Source organism: Alnus glutinosa, chromosome 10 (genome assembly GCF_958979055.1).
Source record: "Alnus glutinosa chromosome 10, dhAlnGlut1.1, whole genome shotgun sequence".
Taxonomy (NCBI): Eukaryota; Viridiplantae; Streptophyta; class Magnoliopsida; order Fagales; family Betulaceae; genus Alnus; species Alnus glutinosa.
The window spans coordinates 5,697,397-5,722,097 of record NC_084895.1 but is presented as its reverse complement, the minus strand read 5'-3'; the positions used below and the strand labels follow the sequence as shown (position 1 = coordinate 5,722,097).

The 24,701-nt window shown below is 36.5% G+C and overlaps 1 protein-coding gene across 4 annotated transcripts; it reads left to right on the top strand.

The window, feature by feature from the left end:
- The first annotated feature begins 1,293 nt into the window (after nucleotides 1–1,293).
- Nucleotides 1,294–24,391, top strand: LOC133879689 (protein ZINC INDUCED FACILITATOR-LIKE 1-like). Of its 4 annotated transcripts, XM_062318381.1 has the most exons (18): nucleotides 1,294–1,445; nucleotides 1,546–1,760; nucleotides 5,684–5,724; nucleotides 6,111–6,171; nucleotides 6,278–6,380; nucleotides 6,487–6,589; nucleotides 6,676–6,729; nucleotides 6,813–6,875; nucleotides 8,767–8,816; nucleotides 8,934–9,009; nucleotides 9,617–9,829; nucleotides 10,148–10,235; nucleotides 21,392–21,477; nucleotides 21,576–21,683; nucleotides 22,421–22,465; nucleotides 22,581–22,669; nucleotides 23,232–23,275; nucleotides 24,058–24,391. In XM_062318381.1, the coding sequence occupies exons 2-18, from the start codon at nucleotides 1,616–1,618 to the stop codon at nucleotides 24,159–24,161; spliced, it is 1,473 nt and encodes a 490-aa protein (XP_062174365.1). In that variant the 5' UTR covers nucleotides 1,294–1,445; nucleotides 1,546–1,615; the 3' UTR covers nucleotides 24,162–24,391. The 4 variants fall into 4 exon arrangements, with proteins under 4 accessions (XP_062174365.1, XP_062174366.1, XP_062174368.1 ...); XM_062318382.1 differs by lacking the exon at nucleotides 1,294–1,445 and having other exon boundaries at nucleotides 1,482–1,760; XM_062318384.1 differs by lacking the exons at nucleotides 1,294–1,445; nucleotides 1,546–1,760 and adding an exon at nucleotides 4,702–4,978.
- The last annotated feature ends 310 nt before the right edge of the window (nucleotides 24,392–24,701 follow it).

The following is a 24,701-nucleotide window of genomic DNA, read 5'->3' as shown; positions in this document are numbered from 1 at the left end:
ACACATACAACGGAGATGGCATCCAATGGGAACGAGGCGGCCCAAATCTCACCCACTCACCCGACAGTTCTATCTGTACGTTCATGTGTATGTGATGTTGTTGTTTTGTCTGCAAGTGACTTTAACCTCATACAACTAAAGACCACGTTTGAAATTGTTTTTATCTTTTTCTTTTTTTTCTTTTCTTTTGAAATTGTGTTTAAAAGTAAGAGCCTTTTATCGAATGGATTCATTTTTGCTTTGCACATAGTTTTTATATATTAAAAGTTCTTTTCAAACTTTTTAACACAATTCTAAATAAGCTCTAAATGTTTATGTCCAAATAATTTTATTTTATTATTATTATTTTTCATATTTTGGAAGTGTTTATTTGATTAATGACTCATATTATTCAACATATTTTTGTATAATTGTCATACAACTTGATAAAAAAAAAAAAAATTAACTTTTACTGTCACATTATCTTAATTGTGAGTGTATGAATGGGTGTTATTAGCCGCCTAATAATTGCTAATCGCATGCCTACATAACCGCTTTTGTATGCAGATAAAAAAAATGCTAATTGCCTACCTTTATATATAACATATATTTTATAGAGGAATGTTAGAGTTTTTTTTAGTGTTCTTCTATCCATCTGGAAAAACATAAATCTAATAAAAAAATTACATCTATGTTATTCTGGATGACATTAATGTAATTTTTTTTATTACATTTATATCATTCTAGATAGACACTACAAAAACACTAAAAAGAGGTCTATCATTCCTCTATTTTATATATATATATAATATTATAGATTTCGTGTGTATTTTTTATGCAAAGAATTTATTTTTGGGTAAGTTTCATAGCAAATACTTGAAGCCTTCTACTTATTTAAAAAATAGTCAAAATCATATAAAAAAAAAGCAATAAAAAAAGCTCAAAGAAGATCAAAAACATCGTTTATACCTAAAAATGATTATGCCGTTCAGTTATAAGCCTCAATAACCGCTAACTACCGATTATTTTAAAACTATTGACCACCTAAGATAGAGCAGTTAGAATTATAAAAATATAATAATCACCTAAACAGTTGCAGTTAAAGACAATAATTACTAATCACGATGGTTGTATACACTATACATTAATCTTATATTCAATCATGCACTTGAGGGCATTAATATAATGGAATCAATAAAGATCACTTCCACGGTTACCAGTTCCATTTGCCCTCTTCTTTCTAGGCCATTGGCCAAAGCAATAGACCACTACAGTTTCGTTTTGTTGTTTTCTTGTTCCTCGACATTGATTAACGTCATTGCCATTTTCCCCTTCATAATAGCATTGTCGTCATTCTCTTTATTATTGCATCTGGTTTAGCTGATGACGCATGCAATGATGCCAGTTAATTGGGGAAGTGAACAAGTTGGCCATCATAGAAGCCAAGTTCTCCACCTCCATGCGTGGTAAGCAGAGCTTCCCTGTCAATATATATATATATAATCATATTCTCGATCATTTTTCGGCAGAATTATTTCATATTGTTAACAAGGATCGATTGATCAGATTGAAGATTGAAGCTGTGGCGGCGTCTCGATCGGACTGAAAAATCGTTTGCCGGCCGGCTCAATCAAGAATGGCGGAAGCGTACAGAGAGGGGCTTTTGAAGAAGCATTACTATGAGAATTGTCCTGGCTGTAAAGTAGATCAAGATAAAGAGTTGCAACGAGGATTGCCCATCCGACAGCTTGTTTCTACATGGATTGTTGTCCTTTGCACAGGTAACCCCACTCTCACCGCACATCATGTGCTTTTCAGTTTGCATTCGTGTTTTTCCTTCTTTGAGTGCAAAATTTTGGCATTCCCTTTGTTGTGGTATTGAATTCACTGTTTTCTTTAGCTTTGTCGGGTGTTTGTTTTCTGTCTTTTGTTTTCGGTTCTCGGAACAAATATATTACCAAACACAGAACACAAAAAGCTCTTCAAAATTGTTACAATTAGGACTTGAAATCTTTTAGTCGACTTTATGTTTTTCAAGTATTTGAGTTATAAGAAGGATTTTTTACTTGTAAAATAGCTTTTACGGGTAATGCTAAAAGCTACATTTTTATTTTACAACTATCTCACAATGCTGGCGTGATAATTTTAACCAGCCATTCGATCAATCGTTGTTAAAAAATAAAAAATAAATAAAAATTTAAGAATTGGTTGAGACTGTGACACCAACATTATAAGATAATTGCGAGATAAAAATGTGGTATATATCATTACTCTTGTTTTATATTTGGAGACTTTGAGTCGTTTTGTAATTGAAGGCCTAGTTTCGTTGCTGTGAGCTTTGGGAGATTTGTCATACTAAACGGACAGGAAATTGGGCTGTGCATTTGTTAGCCAAAGCTGGTGTACGTCATGATTCAGATAGGATTTGACTTGATTGTATTCCTGAGTGGCTGAGTGTATTCAAGAAATCAACTGTCTCATTAGAGTTTCTGACTCTGGTTATGTAGAGCATTCATGCTCTTTGTTTGTTTTCATGGTTTTAATGAAATCAGTATCTTTTTTTTAAAAAAAAAAAAAATTATGTTTATGAATAAAACTGAAATAGAGAATCTAATATTCATTCAAAAATGTTCACATGACACTTCTAACCAACTATTGAACTATTTTTTTTTATTTAACAATAATTAATAAAATGATTAATTAGCAATGTTACCTCAATATTATTGAATGAATATTGAATAGAATTATATTATTTAGCATTAATCAATATGGAATGTCTTGGAATAGGCTTGGAAAACAGATTAAATGAGTTTCTACCAAGTTACTATAGGCAAAATTCCTTTCAAGATTTATGAAATTTTGATTTATACATTTAGAGTTGCCTCATAAAAGTTTTAAGAATATTGTTAATGTTCTTCGATAACTCACCTTACCTACCATATTGTCTTGACTCGTAAATGAATATTGTTAATTAAATACAATATTGTCTTGTCTTGAATTTTATACATTCATAGTTGCCTCATAAAAGTTTTAAGAATATTTATTGTTGTTAATGTTCTTTCACTGTACTGCAATAGAATAATAAAGTAATTAAATAATTAAATACATAACCTTATCGAACATGGTAAATAAGGCGTAGATCTCTAAGCCGGAACGAATATTTGTTTGTCTCCTCTCTCTTTCTTTATTTTGAAAAATATTCTTTTTTATATTATGGAGATTTGATTCATACACTACACCAGCATAACAAGTGCACAACACCCCCTCACATGACAGTGGGGCTCATCCTCATGTGAGGGAGTGTTGTGCACTTGTTGTGTTGGTGTTGTAAATCTCATTTCTCATTATATGAGATAATTGCACCATTGATTCATATGGTATGTCATAATTATTTTTCACTCCCTATGGTTTAAAAATTTCATGGGAGGTCCCTGTGGTATGCAATAATTACGTTTTACTCTCTGAGTTGATTTTCCGTCCACCATTTTGACAGAATCTGTTAGCCCTACACGTCAGCGCCACGTGTCGCCAATAAGATGGCAACACGTGTCCATCTTAATAAAAAAAATATAAATTTATTAAAAGATAAATAATTAAACTTATTTTTTTTTTTTTTTTAAAAAAAAAGGGCAGGCTTGGGGTGGCTGGGCCACCCCCAGTGGCCGCCGAGGGTGGCCTTCAAGCCACTCCTAGATCTACTAAATAATCAACTTCAAAACATTATAACTTTATATCACATCAATATTGTTTTTTATTATTTAAATAAAAAAATTCACTATAATAAAATTTTTTTTTTTTTTTTTTTTTTTTTTTTTTTTTTTCACTTTTCTATATAAATTCTTTTTACTTTATATCGCATCTATCATTTCCAACTCTCACTACTAATTCTCATTTCCTTACCAAACAAGGCCATAGTGTAGTGCGTAGTCAATGACTCAATCAACCATGATTTACTTATCACATAGATTGAGTTTTGTACTCATTCTGATAAATGCTTGGTAATAGTAAAATTTGATAATCATGAGTATTTTTTATTAAGGCAGAATAGATAGAATATACAATTTTCTTTTAATGTAAATAGTAAATAGCCCTTCTGCCTATTTATTTTATTCACACTATAAATAATTTTTTTTTTATTTTTTTTATTTTATCTTTCTCATTCCTTCGATCTTTTACTCTCTTTCATTTTTTCTTTTAAACTCTTTCTTACGTAAAATAAATTTTTTTTTAAAAAAATAGAGTAAAAAAGAGAATTTTTTGAGGAGTGTATAAAAAAATAAGTAGTTAAAATAAAAATTTGTGCTTTTTCTTTAATTATTTTAGCTATTCCTACCGGAAATCTCGAGAGGACACGTTTGTTATTCTTAAAGATCGAAAGAGGAGAGGTCAACAAAGATTTCAGCAATTTTGTTGTTGGAATTATTTTTATTGTTCAAATTATTAATAATTTAAATATTAAATATAAATCACTTATATTATTAATTTTTTTTTTTTTAAAAAAGGTTCACTAATTATACGAGCAAATGTTAGGCTAACCACCTTCTTGTTCGGGCAGTAGACCTCGTGATGAGTCGATGACTCTCCCTAACAATCCAAATAGCAAATTTCTTGCTGCGTAATCCTTGGAAATATTTTGAATGTTTGTATGTGTTTTGAGGGTTTTTTTTTTTTTTTTTTTTTTTTTTTTTTTTTTTTTTTTCTGAAAAATGTTATGACGTGACGTGGTGGAGGAGCTTACTCTTTTCTGGAGTCTCACTCCAAGCAAAGTACAACGCGAGGAGTTGATGAGGCTTTTTGCACTCAACCCAATCAGCTTCATTGTAACTCCGCCTCTGTTTATCTCAAACGTCGATGTTATGAATCAATGGTGTAACAGGTGAGAGTAACAGGCGTGTTGCAAATGGTCGGGGGTATGCGAAATGGGTCGGCCTCGCGACGCCGAGAACGTGTTTGATGAAATGCCCAACGGAGAGCTGAAAGCGTTGCGGTTTGGGTTCAGGTCTGTTTTGTAATGACCTCTCGGCGTAGATTTGAGATTATTATAACACAACAGTATTCCAAACCACAGGGCTGCAGTGTCTGTTGATTTTTATGGACGATGTCCCCCCCCGCCGTGATTGCTTGGCTCATGTATTCTAGGGATACTAAGCGTGAACTGCATTATAGTGTAGGGACTGCTCCTAATGTTAATATTATAGACCAAAGTGGCCGGAAAAGATTGGAGATTTCCTTGCACGAAGTCATTTTCGTTAAGTTATGTCAGTATCTCGGCATACATTTTCCATCCAATTTGATAGAAAATGCTAACGAAGGTGTTAACTATATCCAAGTGGTAGCTGGAGGGGGTCGAGTGTCACTGTGTCAGTTTTTAAAATTTGGACGTACAAGTGCCAAAATGATATAAGTTTGGCCCGTTTGGGGGTAAGTGTTTTTTTTTTTCCCTTTTTTAAATATATATATATATATATATATATATATATATATTTCACGTTTCTCTTGTACCATAAACAAATGTAAGTTGTTTAATTGTAACCCCGTTGGCTAGTTTATGGTTGAAATTGTACCTTTTCAAACCAAGTCCCTCCATTGGTTACATGTCCTGCAATGCTCATGTGAGCAATCGTTGTTCACTGTCATACATGATTTCTGTGTTTTATATTGAGCTCTAATATGTATTTCTTTTCTTTTTTTTTTTTCTTGTCAGCGCTGCCAATATCATCTCTCTTTCCTTTCCTTTATTTCATGGTGAGTCTATACATTAAATAGTTTATTGTGCCCTTTACAAAAAGCTCTGAATAAAAATTTGGGCAATATATATGTTCAATGTTCATACACATAGGATTTATAGATGCACTCTATAGTCTGTGCTATTGGACCCAAGAAGTCAATTGGAACACACTCCTTTGCATTTAAACATTATATTCTTTTCATCGTTCTTCTCTAGACAAATTTCTATGACAGTGTATTTGAGAATATAGCACAAGTTGGTCAGAATAATTTCTCCTCTTTGGAATCCCAAAAGTCAAACCCTTATTTATCTAACCTTTACAACCTACTGAATTTCAAGCATTATGCTCATTATTATATGATCCAACTTCTGCTGAACTTTTGTTATTAATTTCTATTTGCAGATTAGGGATTTTCATATTGCAAAAAGAGAGGAAGATATTGGCTACTATGCCGGTTATGTGGGTGAGATTACTTTCTATACTTAATCCTCATTAGTGGTACAATTTTCCTAATCTTAATATCCAGCGCTGCAAGAATTATTCCTAACAAGCCACTCAATATCTTGAAGGGTCTTCATTTATGCTTGGTAGAGCTCTGACATCTGTTTTTTGGGGAATTGTGGCTGATCGCTATGGTCGAAAACCTGTTATAGTTATAGGGATTGCTGCAGTGTTAGTGCCCACCTTTTGCCAATCAGTATATTTGCAATTTAAGTTTGAATGTTTTCTCCAGTACGTCTAATATGTATCTTTTTTGTTGTCCTTTCCAAAACCTTAGGGTTATATTCAACACTCTCTTTGGCCTTAGTGTAAACTTTTGGATGGCTATTACTACAAGGTTTCTTCTGGGAAGTTTGAATGGTTTACTTGGACCAATAAGGGTAAAATTTCATTGTATATTGGACTACTTCCTTTGTTTTGCTTGATCCAATATTTTTCCTATATACATTACTTGCTAAATTACCAGGCATATGCAAGTGAAGTTTTCCGAGAAGAATACCAAGCTTTAGGAATATCAACAGTGAGTCTTATTAACCTATGTATAATATGTATAGTTTTTTAAAGTGTTACATCATCAAAATTAAAGATTACGATTAATTTCAGGTTAGTACAGCATGGGGCATAGGATTGATTATTGGTCCTGCATTGGGAGGATTTCTCGCACAGGTAAATTATATTCCCTGGCCTCTTGTAGGGGAAACACATTTTGAAAATTCAATATATATTATGTTTTTTTTACATGGACACGAGGTGGAAATTGTTAGAGAATATTTTTGAGAAATTTAATCTTGTGATACAAATCCATGTTAAGGAGTGCTCTTTGTAATAGAGTGTGTGTTTGGTTTAACGGTTTCAATAAGTGCGGTTTAAAAACAATGAGGGAAAAATACAATTTACCCCTTTAAAGTTTGACTACTTTTTCACTTTTACCTTCAATGTTTAAAAAGTTGCAATGTGCCCCAACAAAGTTTTCAAAATTCTCAATGTAAGCACTCTGTTAGCCCTTTTTGTCTTCTTTGACAGAAAATGGCTCACATGCGCCGCACATGCATCTTTTGGTACAAAAATTTCAAAATTGCCCCATATATGCGTGTTAATTCCCCAAAGTGTTTGGAAGTGGTTTCGGCCACCCCCATTTCCCCCTTGGGGGTGGCCGAACCATTCCTATGGGCATGGGGGTGCCAAGCCACCCCCATTCTGCTCAGATTTAAGTACACCATTTGCATGCTGCGTGACAACATGGATTTTTTTTTTCACGTTTTCAAACTGTCATTTTTTCTAAACGCACTCCCAAAAGACAGTTTCTGCAATTTGGTTTAGAAACACTCGTTTGGCTTGCGAAATCGTGAGGCCAAACACATTCAAAATATCCTATTAGTTTAGGTTTCATAAAAGTTGTTCATCTATATGATATTAAAAAATACCTCCAATTGTTATTTTAATAACTAATAGTCTCAGGGAAATTGTTTTGAAAACCTAGTAGTTTCGAAGTACTAAATATATCAACTATCCGACTTAGAACGAAATTGGTTGTTAGAAAAATTACTAGCTATTAAAACTAGTCAACTATAAAATATTATATAACACAATTTGAAGTTTCTAATTTTCTTTTTAGTCTTTGCAACATAAAAACTTAAAACATATCTCAATGTTTAGATGTGTTTCTTGATTGTAGTATGTGTTTTGAGTTAGGATTGATCTGGTAAATAATCTAGAGTGAAAAGGTTTTGAGTTCAGAGTTACAAAGCTCAAAATGAACATTCAGAGGAGGTAGAGCTCCAAAAACTATGGTTACAGAAAAGAAGCTAACCAAGTCATGCCCACCAGTGCCTTGCGACTTGGAGCATGTGAGGTCGAAGAGCAAAAGGATTCTAGCAATTGGGCTGCCATGCAATTCAGGCAACCCTATAGAGATGGGGTTGTGGGGTCCACATGCTGAGGCAGCCGGGGTGCGGGGCCTACATGCCAAGGCAGGTGGGTCCCGCAGCCCCTCTCGGAGGGACTGCTCAACAGCCAATTGTAGGGGATCCCGATTTGGTGTAAAAGCTTTTTACCGTCTACTTTTACTTTTCGATAGTAGATTTTGTATAAATTTTCAAAAAAGAAACCCAAATACCGTGCATGGGCTTTTGTGTCCCATCACTTTTGGCATTCATCTCTGAGATTTAAGTGCTGGTCCTAGGTAACCTTGCTTTGATGTTTTTAACTTGAATTGCCCTCCATTGCAATTTTCAGAAACCTAATTATTTAACAACTATTCTTTTTCTGCGACACCCACTTGGGCAGGGTGTGCTTCACCCATATAGTTTAACCTTGAAATTGTTCTTTGTATTTATGCAAACCATATGTCACAACCAAAACCCAATGAATGGATTTAGATTAAACCTGTTCATTGGCTGAGTCTGGTTTGGGCTTGGCTATACGTGTACACTAAGTAAAAAAACAAGCAGGGCCGAGCTCGGCCGGCCAGGATGTTGGGCCTAATATTTAATTAGCAGCATATTTATATTTAGAAAGTATTCCTCTAATGTTTTTGTTGCACAATTTTGTCATTCAGCCGGCAGACAAATATCCAAATTTATTTTCCAAAGAATCTTTGTTTGGGAGGTAAGTGCACTTCTTCTCCAGAATATTTCATGTAAGATGCAGTCTGAGTGTATTATTTCAATATTGCTACTATTTTTTGATGTTTATAACATTCTAAAACATGACTTTATGATGCAGATTCCCATACTTCTTGCCCTGCCTTGCAATATCAATTTTTGCATTGGGAGTAATGATAGCTACTTGCTGGCTTCCGGTATATATCATATTTTAGTTCCCATGTAGAGTTCTTTAAGTATCACTGTTTGCGTGTTTAAAGATATTTGTCATCATTTAATTTCTAATTGTTGTGTTATTCTTTTTCACAACTACTTATCATAACAGATAGAAGTTGCTTATAAAGTGCAACTTCTCTAACTTATTATAATTCAACTAAATTTTGTTATGATTTGAATATGTTGGGTTCTTTCCCGTTTCAGATTAAAATGTCGTGGAAATCAGTACTTTGTTTTCTTTTTAATCTCTTAAAATTCCTTAATGAGTTAAGTGCTTACGCTGATTTTTTTATTATAATTTTTTAAACTTGTTTCCTGCTTTTAAATAATCTTCCCTCATCAGTCATCACTGTATAGAAATTTTTACTGAAACACTTCAATATTAGAGTTATTAAATATATATATATATATATATATATATATATATATAGAGAGAGAGAGAGAGAGAGAGAGAGAGAGAGACTCTCATAATGTGTTGGATTAATTCATAATGTATATATAGCAGTTCCTTGAGATTGACTTTTTTGCACTATTATTGACTATTTACTTACTACATAATTGGTTTCCGAACTATTTGGATTTTTTCAGGAAACATTGCACATGCATGGAGAAAATGTATCACCTGATGCCTCGGAGGAAGGTTTAGAAACTGGATCCTCTGGGTCTAATGTAAACGAAAAAACAAAACAGATTGAGGGAAGAGGTCCAATTGCTAAGGAAAGCCTCCTAAAGAATTGGCCTCTGATGTCATCTATCATTGTTTATTGTGTTTTCTCACTTCATGATATGGCTTACACAGAGGTATCTCTCATACTTTTTCTTTTTTTTTAACATGATTTATTTGTACTTTGCTGCATATTGTTTGTCCATTATCGTGTTTTTGTTGATAAAATATTCTTGCATATTGATTGTCCACTAATATGTTCTGCACTTGCAAATGTGAAATATCTGGATTTATCCTCTTTGCTAAGATGTGTTAAGTTTGCATGTGTTTTTAATAGTGGACACAATTTCTGTTGAATTACACCACTTGGTTTTTGTTTTTTTTAACTCTTGTCTCCTTTCCCGTCTCTAAATTTCCAATTTGGTGGTATTACTAACAACCAACTTCTCTTGTAGATATTCTCCTTATGGGCTGTCAGCCCTCGAAGTCACGGGGGTTTGAGCTACTCAACCAAGGATGTTGGCAAAGTTCTTGCAATCACAGGTATACACTTTATACTACTACTTCCTTTTCAAAAAAAAAAAAAAAAATACTACTACCTTTTCTATTATTATACAATAAACTTTCATTTCCATCTTTTTTGCCCTAAAAGCTTTTGAACAATTCCTTTAATTAAATATGAAGGGCCATTCTGTACAATCCACTAGATTTTATACTAGATGAATTCTTAGAGGTCATAGCATAACTTTTCCAAAGGCATTTTTCCTCTATTAATCATGTCAAAATAAGTTTCTCATAATTGTGCTATCCTTGACTATTAGGAAACACAATTCTGTTTGAAAAAACGATTTTGACCCCAAAGCAATCACCTAGAGGGGGTGAATAGGTCATGTGCAACAACAAACACCAATTAAAAATTTAATGCAGCACACAAGATCAATATATATATATTTTTTTTAATAAGTAAGAGAAATATCATTAAAAAGCGCAAAGCACAATCAAGTACACAGGAAGTATACAAGAAAGGCATCTAAGAGGAAGTAGAAAACAATACAAGGAAATCATTAAAACTAAATGTTAAAGGTGCGAGGAATGCATCCGACCAAGAGTACAAAGAATGAAAGAAAAAGGAAATGAGATCCTCAATGGTTCTTTCTTTGTCCTCAAACTGCCTATCATTGCGTTCCCTCCATAAGCACCACATAAGGCAACAAGGGACCATCTTCCACACGACAGCACTCCGGGAGCGACCACCCGTCCACCAGCAAGCGAATAAATCTACCACCCGAAGAGGCATAACCCAAGACAGACTGAAGCGACTAAAGATGGCGTTCCACAGAGCGTGTGCTACCTCGCAATGGAGGAGAAGGTGATCCACTGACTCCCCATTCATTTTGCACATGCAACATCTATCAATCACTATGACCCGCTTCTTCCTGAGATCCACAAGATCAATATTAATAACCACATAAGATAAAGATCAACTTTCACACAATCAATACATGAATTTTGTTGAGGAAGTGAACCCTTTGAAGAACTCTTCAAAGATAAAATACTCCGAGGTTGCCAAACCTAGGAAATCAATTTACTAAAGAAGAATGAGAAGTTTACAATAAGTTCATACTCACAAACTTTTGTAGATGACCCTCTATTGTATTGAACAAGTGACCCACTTGCTCGCTACCGCAGTAGTTCACCCAGAACTTCTAGACAATTCTTCTATCTGATCTCCTTAATTGGAACTCTGATTATACTAAGGTTGTTGTTGATTGACGGTGTGGTTTGAATAAAAAACACTCCAAGAGATTACAATGAAAAGCTCTCACAACAATAATCTCTCTTGGCACACAATGAAACAAAGAGGCTAAGCACAATGTATTGGAACGGCTCTAATGGCTTTAGCAAAGAAAACTTAGTGTGTATCCATTGCTGATGACACATTATGTAAGTCGTCTATAACAAGTCGTGTCAAGATGTGTTGAGATTACAATGAAAAGCTCTCACAACAATAATCTCTCTTGGCACACAATGAAACAAAGAGGCTAAGCACAATGTATTGGAACGGCTCTAATGGCTTTAGCAAAGAAAACTTAGTGTGTATCCATTGCTGATGACACATTATGTAAGTCGTCTATAACAAGTCGTGTCAAGATGTGTTGCTAACGGAACTCTCAGTGGGTCTTCTGTACCTATCTCATCAGGATGACTGGTTGACGCCAGTGTTGACAGAGCTCTCTAGAGTGTTACTATAAGGGTCACGTCAGAACACCTTTGCTAAGGCCAGTTCAGTTCTTCAACTAACCAACTCCAGATGAAAAGACCAAAACACCTAAGTGTGAAAGGACTTACAAACCTTGTTTTAATCACCGAATAAGCCAACACTTAAAGCTTAACACCTTTGATGGATATTAAAGGTCTATGGTTCTACAAGTATAAATTCATTTAGATGAGACAGTTTTACTAATCATATCCCCCTTGCAATCTAAACATATTTTTTTCATTTCCACTTCTAAAAAGAGAATTAAATATGATGGTTTTATGTGCAGTCCACATGGATTCACAAATAACTTAAGAGTGAAAGGATATTTGTCCCTTGTGCACTTAAATGGCCCCCTCAAATTGCATGGAATGTAGCTATTACTTTTACACTTTAGTTGGTCTTTAGTTTGTAACGCTTCTGTTACGTTCTCACATAACTGCAAGTGTGATGGGCATGATATGGTTAGTGAAAGAGTAAATTAGTTAAGAAAAATGAAAGTAACTGAGGGATTTTTAGGGTGGTACGAGAAACCTTAAGCCTCCATGGTAGGATATTTCAAGGAATCTTAGGCCTCTATGGTAGGGTATTTTGAGGCATCCTAGGCCTCCTTGTAAATAACTAAATTTGGTTGAAATATGTTTGATCCCTTTTATTTTTTTTGATAAGTAAGAAAGATTTATTAAAAAGCGTAAGGTGCCTCTAAGTACACCGAGAATATACACAGGAACAGCTAAAGCCAGCCCACAAAAGAAAAAACCCATACAAACCCCCAAGAGCAACCCAAGCCCGAAACCCGCCAAAAACCACATAAGTAAAACCCTAGAACCCAAAAAAATCACCCACGACAGCCCGCAAAAGAACCCAAACAAACATACAAGAAAAAGACCCGAAGAACCCTAGAGACAACCCATAAGACCTTTTATTAATGAACGTAGGGTGCCTTATATAGATTTATAAGAAGAATTGGAATGAAAATACAACTTTAAAGGAATACATACTTTCATTTGAGACTCCTAATAATAAATATTAGAACATCTATCGCACAAGACTCAAAGTCCCAGCAGGAGTCTTTTTTTTTTTTTTTTTTTTTTTTTATAAGTAGTTGCAATTTTATGAAAAAAACAATGTAAGGCGCCCCTGTTACACACGGAGTATACAAGAAGTAAAAGCCTTACCACCGACCCGGGAAGAAGAAGCCCACAAAACAACCCAACCTTAAGGCCTCGAGAAACAAACCACAAAACCCCTCAAGGCAAACAAACCTACATCACATGGGTCTTGCCTTTCCTACACCTAGAAGAAATTTTAGAGTCGCCATAATTGACGGAGCTTTGTAGATTCAGAAGCTCCTTCTTTCCCTTAGTCTTCTGACGCTTAATCATTTCTTTCGTAATAGCCCTGAGCCTCTCGTTATGCTCCTCAGACACATTCCACTCATACTCCTGAGACAACCTCTCCCAAAACCCAGCAACCTTCTTCCTAACATCTATCTCCCACTCCGACGTTAACTTCTCATCCATCCGAGCAGGAGTCTTGTGCGGCTCAATCTGTGGAACTATCAAACCGGGACTCTACTAAGAACTCTTCTACTTCTATCCAAAAGTCGAGTCCTATTGTTATGCTCCTCAGACACATTCCACGCATACTCCTGGGACAACCTCTCCCAAAACCCAGCAACCTTCTTCCTAACATCTATCTCCCACTCCAACGTCAACTTCTCATCCATTCCAGCAGGAGTCTTGTGCAGCTCAATCTGTGGAACTATCAAACCGGGACTCTACTAAGAAGTCTTCTACTTCTATCCAAAAGTTGAGTCCTGTTGTAAAGTCCTAGTTCAGTATTGTGATAGCTAGATGAGATTTCAAGTGTTATAGTTTGAATGTATTTAGAGGTAGAAACCGGTTGCTAGACTAGAGTTAGTGTAATGCTGACTTTGCAGTCAAAGATTTGGGTGACTTACATTATTTTCTTGGTGTCGAAGTTCTCAAACAAGATTCTGGTCTTTTTCTTTCTCAACGACGCTATATCATGGACCTCTTGAAGAAGACAAACATGCATGAAGCAAAGCCTATCACTTCTCCAATGGCTTCCTCTTCAGTCCTATCTGCATTTTCAGGAGATCCAATGGATGATCCGTCTCTCTACCACAGTACAGTGGGCTCACTACAATATCTGTCAATTCATGCATCGACCACTTAAACCACACTGACAGGCCGTTAAACGAATTCTCAGGTACTTGTGAGGCATACAATGTCTCATGGACTTCTCTTTTTTTTTTTTTGATATCGGGGAACCTCTACAAGGCAGGGCCCTTTGGACCCACCCCTGCAGAGTAAACCTCGGTTCCATGCACCGCACCCACGGAAATTTCCCTACATGGAACAGGGTAACTCACTGGCTTTCACCAGGGGGTGTGGCCCCAAGGGGAGATGACACTCATGGGTTTCGAAACTGAGACCTTGAGGAGCAAACTCAAAGTCCCAGCTGGTACTAACCAACTGAGCCACCCCTTGGGGTTCTCATGGACTTCTCCTTCATCGCAACTCTTCCAATGAACTCCAAGCATACTCGGATGCTGATTGGGCTGGATGTCCAGACGATCGTCGCTCCACCGGTCCCTATTGTGTGTTTCTCGGTTCAAATTTGGTGTCTTGGAGCTCACAAAAAAAACCAACTGTCTCTCGCTCCTCTACTGAAGCGGAATATAAGGTTGTTGCAAATATCACAGCCGGACTTCTATGGATCCGGGCACTACTTCAAGAACTTGGATTTCGTCTCTCTTCTACACCAACTCTTTGGTTTGATAATATTGGTGCCAACTACATGTCCGTCAATCCGGTGTTCCATGCACGTACCAAGCATGTGGAAATTGACTTCCACTTTGTTCGAGATCGCGTTGCAGATAAGTCCTTGGTGGTTCACTTTGCTCCTAGCTCGGATTAGCTTGCAGTTGCTCTTACTAAACCTCTTGTTTCCGCCAAATTCAACAACTATGTTTCAAGCTCAACGTGCAATCTCCCCCGTTGACCTTGCGAGAGGGTATTCGAACATCTATTGCACAAGACTCAAAGTCCCAGCAGGAGTCTTGTGCGGCTCAATCTATGGAACTATGAAACCGAGACTCTACTAAGAAGTCTTCTACTTCTATCCAAAAGTCGAGTCCTATCGTAAAGTCCTAGTTCAATAGTATGATAGCTAGATGAGATTTCAAGTGTTATAGTTTGAATGTATTTAGAGGTAGAAACCGGTTGCTAGACTAGAGTTAGTGTTTATCTTAAACTCTGTAAAGAACCTCTATATGTGATCTATGAATGCTCAGGTTGAGAGCAAGGTTTCAGATCCTATTATTTTTAAGTTCTTTCAATAACTAATCTTAAGGCTCCATAAAATAATGAGTTAATACGTCCATGTAGTGTCTTCCTTCTTATTTTTAGATTCCTCATGTTGGCAGCTTTCCATGCAGTTCATGCTTCTCACGTCCGTATGGGTTCATAACAACTTCCCTAAAACAAGTAGGTTTAAGTAACCCATATTAGGTGTATCCTTTGAGATTCCAAATAAAAGTAGACTTGATAACCTTCTAATGGTCCCTCATTCACTTTAATTTGATATTTGTGCAAAAAATTACGAGTGCCCAAACGTTGGTATACAACTATCAATTTTGGCTCAAAGAAAATTTCAAGATGAGACACATTTGATTATATACTTCAGTCAGCCATTTCTCGACCGTTTAGAGCTTGTTTTAAGTTATATTTTTGTGTTGGAAAGCTTTAGAGGTTTTTTATTTCATCAATAAAAGAAGCTGCTCGGAGACTCAAAATATTTTCTCGATTTTTGTGACCAAGGTCCTCAGTCAATTGGGATCGAACAATTTTTCAATTTTTATTATAATGGTTTTCAATATACTTCTGATTCTGGTCAATGACTACTCAAACCAAAACAAACTTGAAATCCTACTAAAGTACTTTCCTTTTTGCTAACAAATTATAAGAATGTCAGTGGTTCCTTGATGCAAAATTTCAATAGTATTCATTTTGGCCTTTTCTTTTTGAGATTATATATTTACAAATTTTGCAATTTTGTTAGAAAAGATATACGTATTTTTCCGAATGAAAGAAAATATATGTATAATAAGTCCATTTTCAAACTCTTAAAAACCTTCTTGAAAGAAAATACGCGTTTCATGACTTTCATGCGAGAGGTTGGTTTGAGAAAAGCCTGAATGCTTAGTTCATTTCGCTTATTCCAAAGGCTCCTGGTGCAATTTCCCTCAAAGATTTTCGCCTATTAGTCTTGTGGGAGGTGTTTACAAGATCATTGCTAAAGTTCTAGCAAACAGATTGAATTCGGTGTTGGAGAAGGTCATATCCAAATCTCAGACTGCCTTCATTAAAGGTAGGCAGATCCTCGATCCGATCCTTATTGCTAATGAATGCCTTGATAGTAGAATTAGATCGGGGGAACCAGGTGTCATGTGTAAAATGGATTTGGAGAAAGCTTACAATCGTGTAAATTGGGACTTTCTATTGTATATGCTGAAACGATGTGGTTTGGGGGATAAATGGTGTTCCTTGATTGCTCATCGCATTTCTTCTGTGCGGTTTTCGGCGTTAGTCAATGGATCTCCTTATGGATTCTTCAATAGCTCTCGAGGTTTGAGACAAGGGGACCCTTTGTCTCCCCTTTTGTTTGTGTTTGTGATCGAGGCTTTGAGCCGTATGATTTCTGCTGCGGTTAGTGGGGGTTTGCTAGAAGGTTTCAAAGTTGGTAATGCAGATTTTTCGCATCTTCTGTTTGCAGATGACACTCTGATTTTTTGTAGTGCTCATTCTTCTCAGTTGCGTCATTTGCGGAGTCTCTTTCTCCTATTTGAAGTTGCTTCAGGTTTGAAGGTTAATTTGGCAAAGTCAAATTTAATTCTTGTAGGGTATGTTGATCAAGTGGAAAGGCTAGCCAACATTATAGGGTGTGGGATTGCTTCTTTGCCTGCGAAGTATCTTGGTCTTCCTTTGGGGGCTTCCTATAAGTTCACTAATATTTGGGAAGGGGTTATTGAGAAGATAGAGCATCGACTGGCTAGTTGGCAAAGGTTATACCTCTCCAAGGTTGGTAGAGTCACCCTTATTAAGTACTCTCTTGCTAATGTGCCTACTTATTTTTTGTCTATGTTCTCTATCCCGGGGAGTGTTGCTACTCGCTTAGAGAAGTTACAATGAGATTTTCTTTGGGGGTGGAATGGGTGAAGAGTTTAAATTTCACTTGGTAAGTTGGTCAAAGGTGTGTACCCCAATTTCAGAAGGGGGGCTGGGTATTCGGAATTTGTTGATGTTCAACTGCGCTTTGTTAGGCAAATGGTTGTAGCGGTATGGAATTGAGAGAGATGTTGGGTGGAGAGTTGCAGTGGATTCCAAGTTTGGCAGTTTGTGGGGTGGGTGGTGCTCCCTCGAGCCTGCAGGTCCCTTTGGGGTGGGGCTATGGAAGAATATCAGGAAAGGGTGAGGGATTTTCTCTGGTTTTACTAGATTTGAGGTGGGGGATGGGATTAGGACAAAATTTTGGCATGATCTGTGGTGCGGGGATACGGTGTTGAAGGAAGCTTTTCCTGTTCTTTTTGGTATTGCTCGGGTTAAGGATGCTTCCGTTGTGGATAATATGGAGGTTTTGGGCGGCTCTATTCAATGGAACATGAGCTTTGTTAGAGAGGCGCATGATTGGGAAGTGGATGTCTTTGCCTCCTTCTTTTAGGTCCTACATTCAGCCACGATGAGTCGAGATCGTGCAGATATGCTCTGGTGGGTCCCTTCCAAGAAAGGTGTGTTCAAGGTCAAGTCCTTCAGCTCCTTGGTTGGCTCTGAAGGTCGACGTTTTCCTTGGAAGAGTGTGTGCCAGACTCAGGCTCCTTCGAGAGCGGCTTTTTTTGCGTGGGCAGCAGCCCTGGGCAAGATTCTTACAGTGGACAATCTTAGGAAGTGGAAGATCATCATTGTGGATAGATGTTACTTATCCAAGAGAGATGGGGAATCTATGAACCACCTTCTTCTTCATTGTGATGTGGCTTCCACTTTGTGGAATCTTTTTTTTTCTCGGCTTGGTATGTCTTGGGTTATGCCTAGAAGAGTTATCGACTTATTTGCCTGTTGGTGGAAGGCTGGAAGGCCAATGAGTGCTGCGGTTTGGAAGATGGTGCCAATTTGCATTCTTTAGTGTGTTTGGAAGGAGAAAAATCTTAGGTGTTTCGAAGACATGGAGAATTCCTTGGAGGATATTGTTGCCTCATTCCTTCATACGCTGTATCTTTGGACGGTGGCCTTTTTGTCACCCTTGTCGATTAGCAATTCTGATTTTCTTGTTCGTTTTTCTTTGCCTTCTTAGACGTTTCCTTGTGTATACTTCCAGTATACTTAGGGGTGCCTTACGCTTTCAATAAAACTTTATTTACTTATAAAAAAAAAACCTTCTAGGTTTGCTTCCCAAGCTCATCATGTTTGATTGGAGTGAATTTTTTTGATTAGTTGATATAAGTGTTTTAGCATATTGTTGACCAATCAAGTTGAGATTGAAACCTGTGTATTAATAAATCCATTTAATGAGGCATGTAATTCCAAACATGCGTCAAGGACATCCTTGCTTGATTGTGAAGTGAAAACATGACTTCTTTTATTTATCATGTGGTTCTGTGTGCACTTATCCTTTAAGCATATGATGTCTTGAGACTTAATCAACATGGACCATGTGATTTTATTTTGCTTGGTGTTAATAAGCTGGGACAATTTCCTAAATTCTAAATATTAAAGTTTTTTTTTTTTTTTTTTTTTTTTTTTTTAATTTTCTTCTTTGAGTATCAAAAAATACTCCTAATTGGTATCCGTGGGCCGGCTTCAATAAATTTTTAATTTTTTTTATTCATTAATTATAGATGTTCAATTATAGATGTCCTTGCTAATAGGCTCAAATCAGTGTTGGGGAAAATTATTTTGAACTATCAGAATGCTTTTGTTGGTGGAAGGCAAATTTTGGATTCGGTTCTTATAGCCAATGAATGTCTGGATAACCAAAGGTGGTCAGGGGAGGCCGGATTATTGTGCAAACTGGATTTGGAGAAAGCTTATGATCACGTGAATTGGGATTTCCTCCTTTACATGCTTCAGAAGTGTGGGTTTGGGGAGAGGTGGAGGAAATGGATTAAATTTTGCGTTTCTACGGTAAAATTTTCCATTTTGGTAAATGGCGTCCCTTCTGGTTTCTTTCAGAGCTTGCGGGGGATTAGGCAAGGTGATCCTCTTTCTCCTCTGCTGTTTGTGGTGGTTATGGAAGCACTTAGCAGGATGTTGAATGCGTCTATGCTCCAAGGCTCGCTATCAGGCTTCTCAGTGGGCTTCATGGGTAATGAAGCTTTAGTGATGAATCATTTACTGTTTGCGGATGATACCTTAATTTTTTGTGGAGCACAGGCCAAGCATGTTCGAAATTTGAGGTGTACCTTCTTATGTTTCGAAGCAGTGTCAGGGTTGAGGATCAATTTAGGCAAATCCGAATTGGTCCCTATTGGCGAGGTGGAAGATGTAGAGTCCTTGGCACATATTCTGGGATGTAGAATTGGGTCTTTGCCAATGACTTATTTGGGTATGCCGTTGGGGGCGTCGTTCAAATCTATTTCTATTTGGAATGGGGTTGTTGAGAGGGTAGAACAAAGGTTGGCTAGTTGGAAGAAACTATATTTGTCCAAGGGTGGTAGGGTGACTTTGATTCACAGTTCTCTGTCTAGTATTCCAACTTATTATTTATCTCTGTTCCCTATTCCTGTAAGTGTAGCTAAGAAACTGGAGCGGCTTCAAAGGGAGTTTCTGTTGAGTGGTTTGGGTGATGAGACTAAATTTCATTTAGTCAAGTGGCATCAAGTCTGTACTCCAATTAAGGCTGGTGGACTGGGTGTTCGTAATGTTATTAATTTTAATCAAGCCTTATTGGGGAAGTGGATTTGGAGGTTCTCTCAGGAGCGCGATGCTTTGTGGAGATCGGTGATTGAGGTGAAGTATAAGAGTGTGAGGGGAGGTTGGTGTTCTTTACCAGTTACGGGGCCTTATGGTGTCAGTGTTTGGAAGTTTATTCGAAAAGGGTGGGATAGTGTTGCCAAGTTTTTGCGTTTTGAGGTGGGTGATGGGTCTCATATTCGTTTTTGGCATGATCTTTGGTGTAGGGACAAGCCTCTCAAGCTCTGTTATCCAGCTTTGTACTCTATTGCACGTTCTTCTGATGCTTCGGTGGCGGATAATTTGTCTGTGGTAGGAGGCGTGGTTCATTGGAATGTTCTCTTTACGCGCTATGCTTAGGATTAGGAGGTGGAGATGGTGATGTCCTTCTTTGATCAGTTATACTCTACTCGGGTTCGGCATGGGGGGGTTGATAGGGTGGTGTGGAATCTTTCCAAGAGGAGGAATTTGAAGTGAAGACTTTCTACAAAGCTTTAGTTTGTCATGAGGCGGCCTCTTTTCCTTGGAAGGGTATATGGCGGGTTAAAGCTCCGAAACGGGTAGCGTTCTTTGTTTGGACAACGGCTTTAGGAAAGATCTTAACTCATGACAATTTACATAGGTGTGGTGTTGTGGTGGTAGAGTGGTGTGTTATGTGTAAAAAGCATGGGGAGTCCGTTGATCACCTTCTTCTTCATTACGATGTGGCATGGGTTGTTTGGAGTTTTTTTTATAGCTTGTTCGGGGTGGAATAGGTTATGCCTAGTAGTTTTCTTGGATTTATTGAGTGGTTGGGGCACTTTGCTGGGTCGTGGTCATGTTTTTCGTATTTGGAAGCAGGTTCCTTTGTGTGTTTTGTGGGGCTTGTGGTATGAGAGAAATTCTAGGCTTTTTGAGAACGTGGAGGTTTCGGTTGGGGCTCTTTGTAGAAATGTGCTTAATATGTTATATCTTTGGGTGTCGGCGCATAGCCCGAGTAGTATGTTGTTCGCTGACTTTTTACTTTCTTGTTCTTTTCTTTCTTCTGTTTAAGGGCTCTTTTGTATACTTCCTGTGTACTAGGGTTGCGCCCCTCTGCTCTTTTTATTGAATTCTTACTTATCAAAAAAAAGATTGTAGTCTTTAGTTGAATATGGTTTGGCACACAACAATAGTTTGGCATACTTTAATATTGAAATTTGGTCTCTCTTTAGTTTTGAGGTGCTTGAAACTTGAACTTTTATGTTGCTTGCTTGACATAATAATTTAGTAAAAAAAAAGCACAAAATGACATTAGTTAACTTTTTTATACAGGAGAGGCAATTCAAATTTAAATTTAAAAACATTTGTTTGATATCTATTTCTGTACAAACGCATTGCCATATTTGAAACTTAAATTGGTTTTTGCATCTGCAACTTAACTGCTAAACTAGTATTATTCACTCAATATAGTTGTTGGATTATTATTGACGACATATTGAACTTTTTAGGTTTTGGCCTTCTCGTTTTTCAACTTTCTTTATATCCGTTAATGGAGAAATTTCTTGGGACCGTTATGGTAGTTCGCATCGGTGGTGTAAGTTTTCAAACCTCCGAAGCAGATATGTATTTCGCCTTTGTTTTTGCAAAATATATTTTTCCTTGAATTTTTGGGCTTATAAATCCCATATGCAGGTTGTATCCATACCTTTGTTAGCAAGTTACCCATACATAGCCTTGTTATCTGGATTGAGCCTCGCCTTCGTACTAAATTGTGCTTCTGTGGCGAAGAATGTCTTATCTGTAAGTGCATATACATCTTGAAGATCTAATTCTAATTTAACAAGTCACCAAATTTATTATATTAAACCAACATTTTCATTTTTCTTTTATTTGTTCACACCGTCTCTCTTTTCATTGCTATGACTTTGACAACTAAAGACATTAACATCCAATGTTGTATCACTTCCAATATTTTTGTGGGGTGGTTATAAATGGGTATCATATTTGTAAAAATAGGTTTTGAACTCTTGATATATTGGTGGTATTGGTGTTTCTTTGTGCAACAAGCTGTATGGCAAAGTGAAAGGTTAAGGTTTGCTTAGAGTTATGTGCTTTAATTGCTTAATGCATTAAGGGTCATAGACTGTGGGCATCAGGGGTTAGGTTGCGTAGGGCAAGGTGTAAGCAAATGGGGTAGACCAGAGGATTTTAATAATATGTATGTTAGCAAGCTGTATGCATTGCCATTAAACATAGAACGAAATAAGAATCTGCAACTAACCTTTGTATTGATTAGCAAACATTTACAATTTTTAGATGCCATACTATATCTATGCATACAGAAATTGTTCTTCGATTAACATAAACAAGCAAGAATGCATTTACTGTCGTACAATTATTTTGTATAGAACGGAATAACAAAATAGAATGTAGGGAAGTATTTATGATAGCTGATTAAGGCTTCATATCTTAGATCAATTACGTTCATTGACTCCTCTTGTAGTTTTTGGGAAGTGTTAATGTTTCTTTATAAGCAGGTGTCCATTAGCACTGGCTTATTCCTTCTGCAAAACAGAGCTGTGGTATTCTTCTTTCCTTAGTTTATATGATTTAATGTCTGCTGTTAATATTTTCTTTCAAGTGGTGATAGACTACAAGATTCGTCTTATGTCAATTCAACTGTATATTGAACAATAGGAGCAACACCAAAGAGGAGCTGCTAATGGCATCTCTATGACAGCAATGTCTCTATTCAAAGCAGCTGGTCCAGCTGGAGGCGGTGTAATGTAAGTGTCTAAATTTGTATGGCTTTTATTTTACTTATAGGTGATGGTGAAATCCATTTATGGATCATAATAGGGGTTTACATTGTCGAATGCTGAATTATAGATTGTCTTACACTACATACTTACCTGGCGCAGAGTCAAAAGGGAATTCTGACCCAATACCGTTGATGAAACAATCCATTTTTTAGATTATTTTATAAACTATTAATATTGGTTTGATAATAGATGTAGTGAAATTTCTTTTTTTGGCCTTATTTTTTCCTGTAGTTTATATCTATATTGGTAATATTGTCATAAGATGAGTATCAAGATTACCAACGGTGGTTTTGTGGGTGAATCAGCTGACATTTGTTTGCAAGTAGGTTTTGGGTTAAACTAAAATACCCTTAATGCGATTGATATAGGCTAGGAACAGAGCATGTACATAAAATATTCATGTAACATAGGTACCATTTACATTGTTTTGTAGATTTCCATATTTGCATTAAATTTGTTTAACCCTTTTATATGGAGATGAGACTCCCAATTTATATCATTCATTCGGATATCTTGGTCTATGTAGATTTTCTTGGGCACAAAAGCGTCAAGATGCGGCTTTCCTTCCAGGTATATACTCATCTGAAACTGCTAAGGAAAATCCTTTGTCTGCATACTTATATGTCACATTCGGAGATGATTGTTATTAGTTAGTAGGCCCACAAAAAAATGAACTTAGAAAACTCATGCTAAACCAATCTATATAAAAATAAAATAAAAAAGTGTTGTTAGAGTTACAACAACTTTTACCACAAATTCCTTACAAACTGACGTGACACACTTATTATATCAGCCACTAAAAAAAAAAAAAAAGAAGATGCTTCATATGAAATAAAAAGCATGCAAACTTTCTCAATAAATTTGGTTTGCATGTATCTTTGCATAACCATGACTAGCTACCTGCTCTAATTTTCATGACGAGCCTGATAATCATCAATAGCAATGCATCATTGTTGCTATTGTTGTTATTGTTACAATGTGAGTAGAACAATTTTCATGGTTTCTCTAACCAATATTTTATATGAAGATATATATATTACCCCTTACAACCTGCCACTCATGTATCTTGTGTATGACCTACTTTTTGAAGTGATAAGCTACAAGTAGATTTTGAATTCATGATCTCCTGCACCCTCCATCCTATTTTTTTTTTTTGGGTGGAAATACCATTTGAGATAAAGTTAATTGGCTTGTGTATGATCTGCTTTGCTCTTTGAATGACTCCATGTTTTTTATACTTACTGGATGAAAAAATGTAAGCAATGAGTTTTAGCAGTATAGTACTGTCATAGAGTGATCTTAGTTGACAATTTGTGAGACTGAGCAACTTTGCAATTGGTGTTGAAATATAGGTGACCAGTTGGTTTTCTTCATCTTGAATGTGATTGAGGCAATTGCAGTGTTGATGACATTCAAACCATTTCTTACTCAGAAAGTAAATGCCATTCTTAGATGAATGTGATTAAATCTCATGAAATTGGTGAAGAAGATTCTCTAGACAAGCATTGATTCTTCCTTGTAGTGGTAGATCACCCAATTGATCAGTGCAATATAAATAAAAGAATCCAATGGTATAAGTATAATCATTTTTGTCTAATTTCCTTCATTTGTTTCTTATCCACACATCTTTATCAACCAGATTGTATCATAATTTAATATAGCGAGTGCTGCATCTAAATTTTTTTATGCCTCGATCTCCACTAGTTTTCCAGAAGTCATGAAGATAGACTTTATGGCAAAGTGCAAAAATGCGGAAAAGCTTTTTGCACAACAGTTGTGCACAATTTGTACACAATTGGAGTGAGACTCATGTGATGGGTCCCATCCCATGTGTCTTGTGTTGTGCACAAGTTGTATACAACTGTTGTGCACCAATCATTCATTAAAAAATGTGGGTAGAACACAGCACAATAAACCTCATTTTGCTCCAAAGTGTCCTATTTTTGGCACTAGAAGGCAGAGCAAAACCTATGTGAGTTCTGTGGATGCCCAATGC

Bases quoted from the DNA above. Each gene is read 5' to 3' on its own strand.
- LOC133879689 (XM_062318381.1), top strand. From the start codon at position 1,616: ATGGCGGAAGCGTACAGAGAGGGGCTTTTGAAGAAGCATTACTATGAG. The intron at 6,730-6,812 runs GTGAGTCTTATT...GATTAATTTCAG, and splicing joins AAGCTTTAGGAATATCAACA to GTTAGTACAGCATGGGGCAT. The intron at 9,010-9,616 runs GTATATATCATA...GGATTTTTTCAG, and splicing joins TAGCTACTTGCTGGCTTCCG to GAAACATTGCACATGCATGG.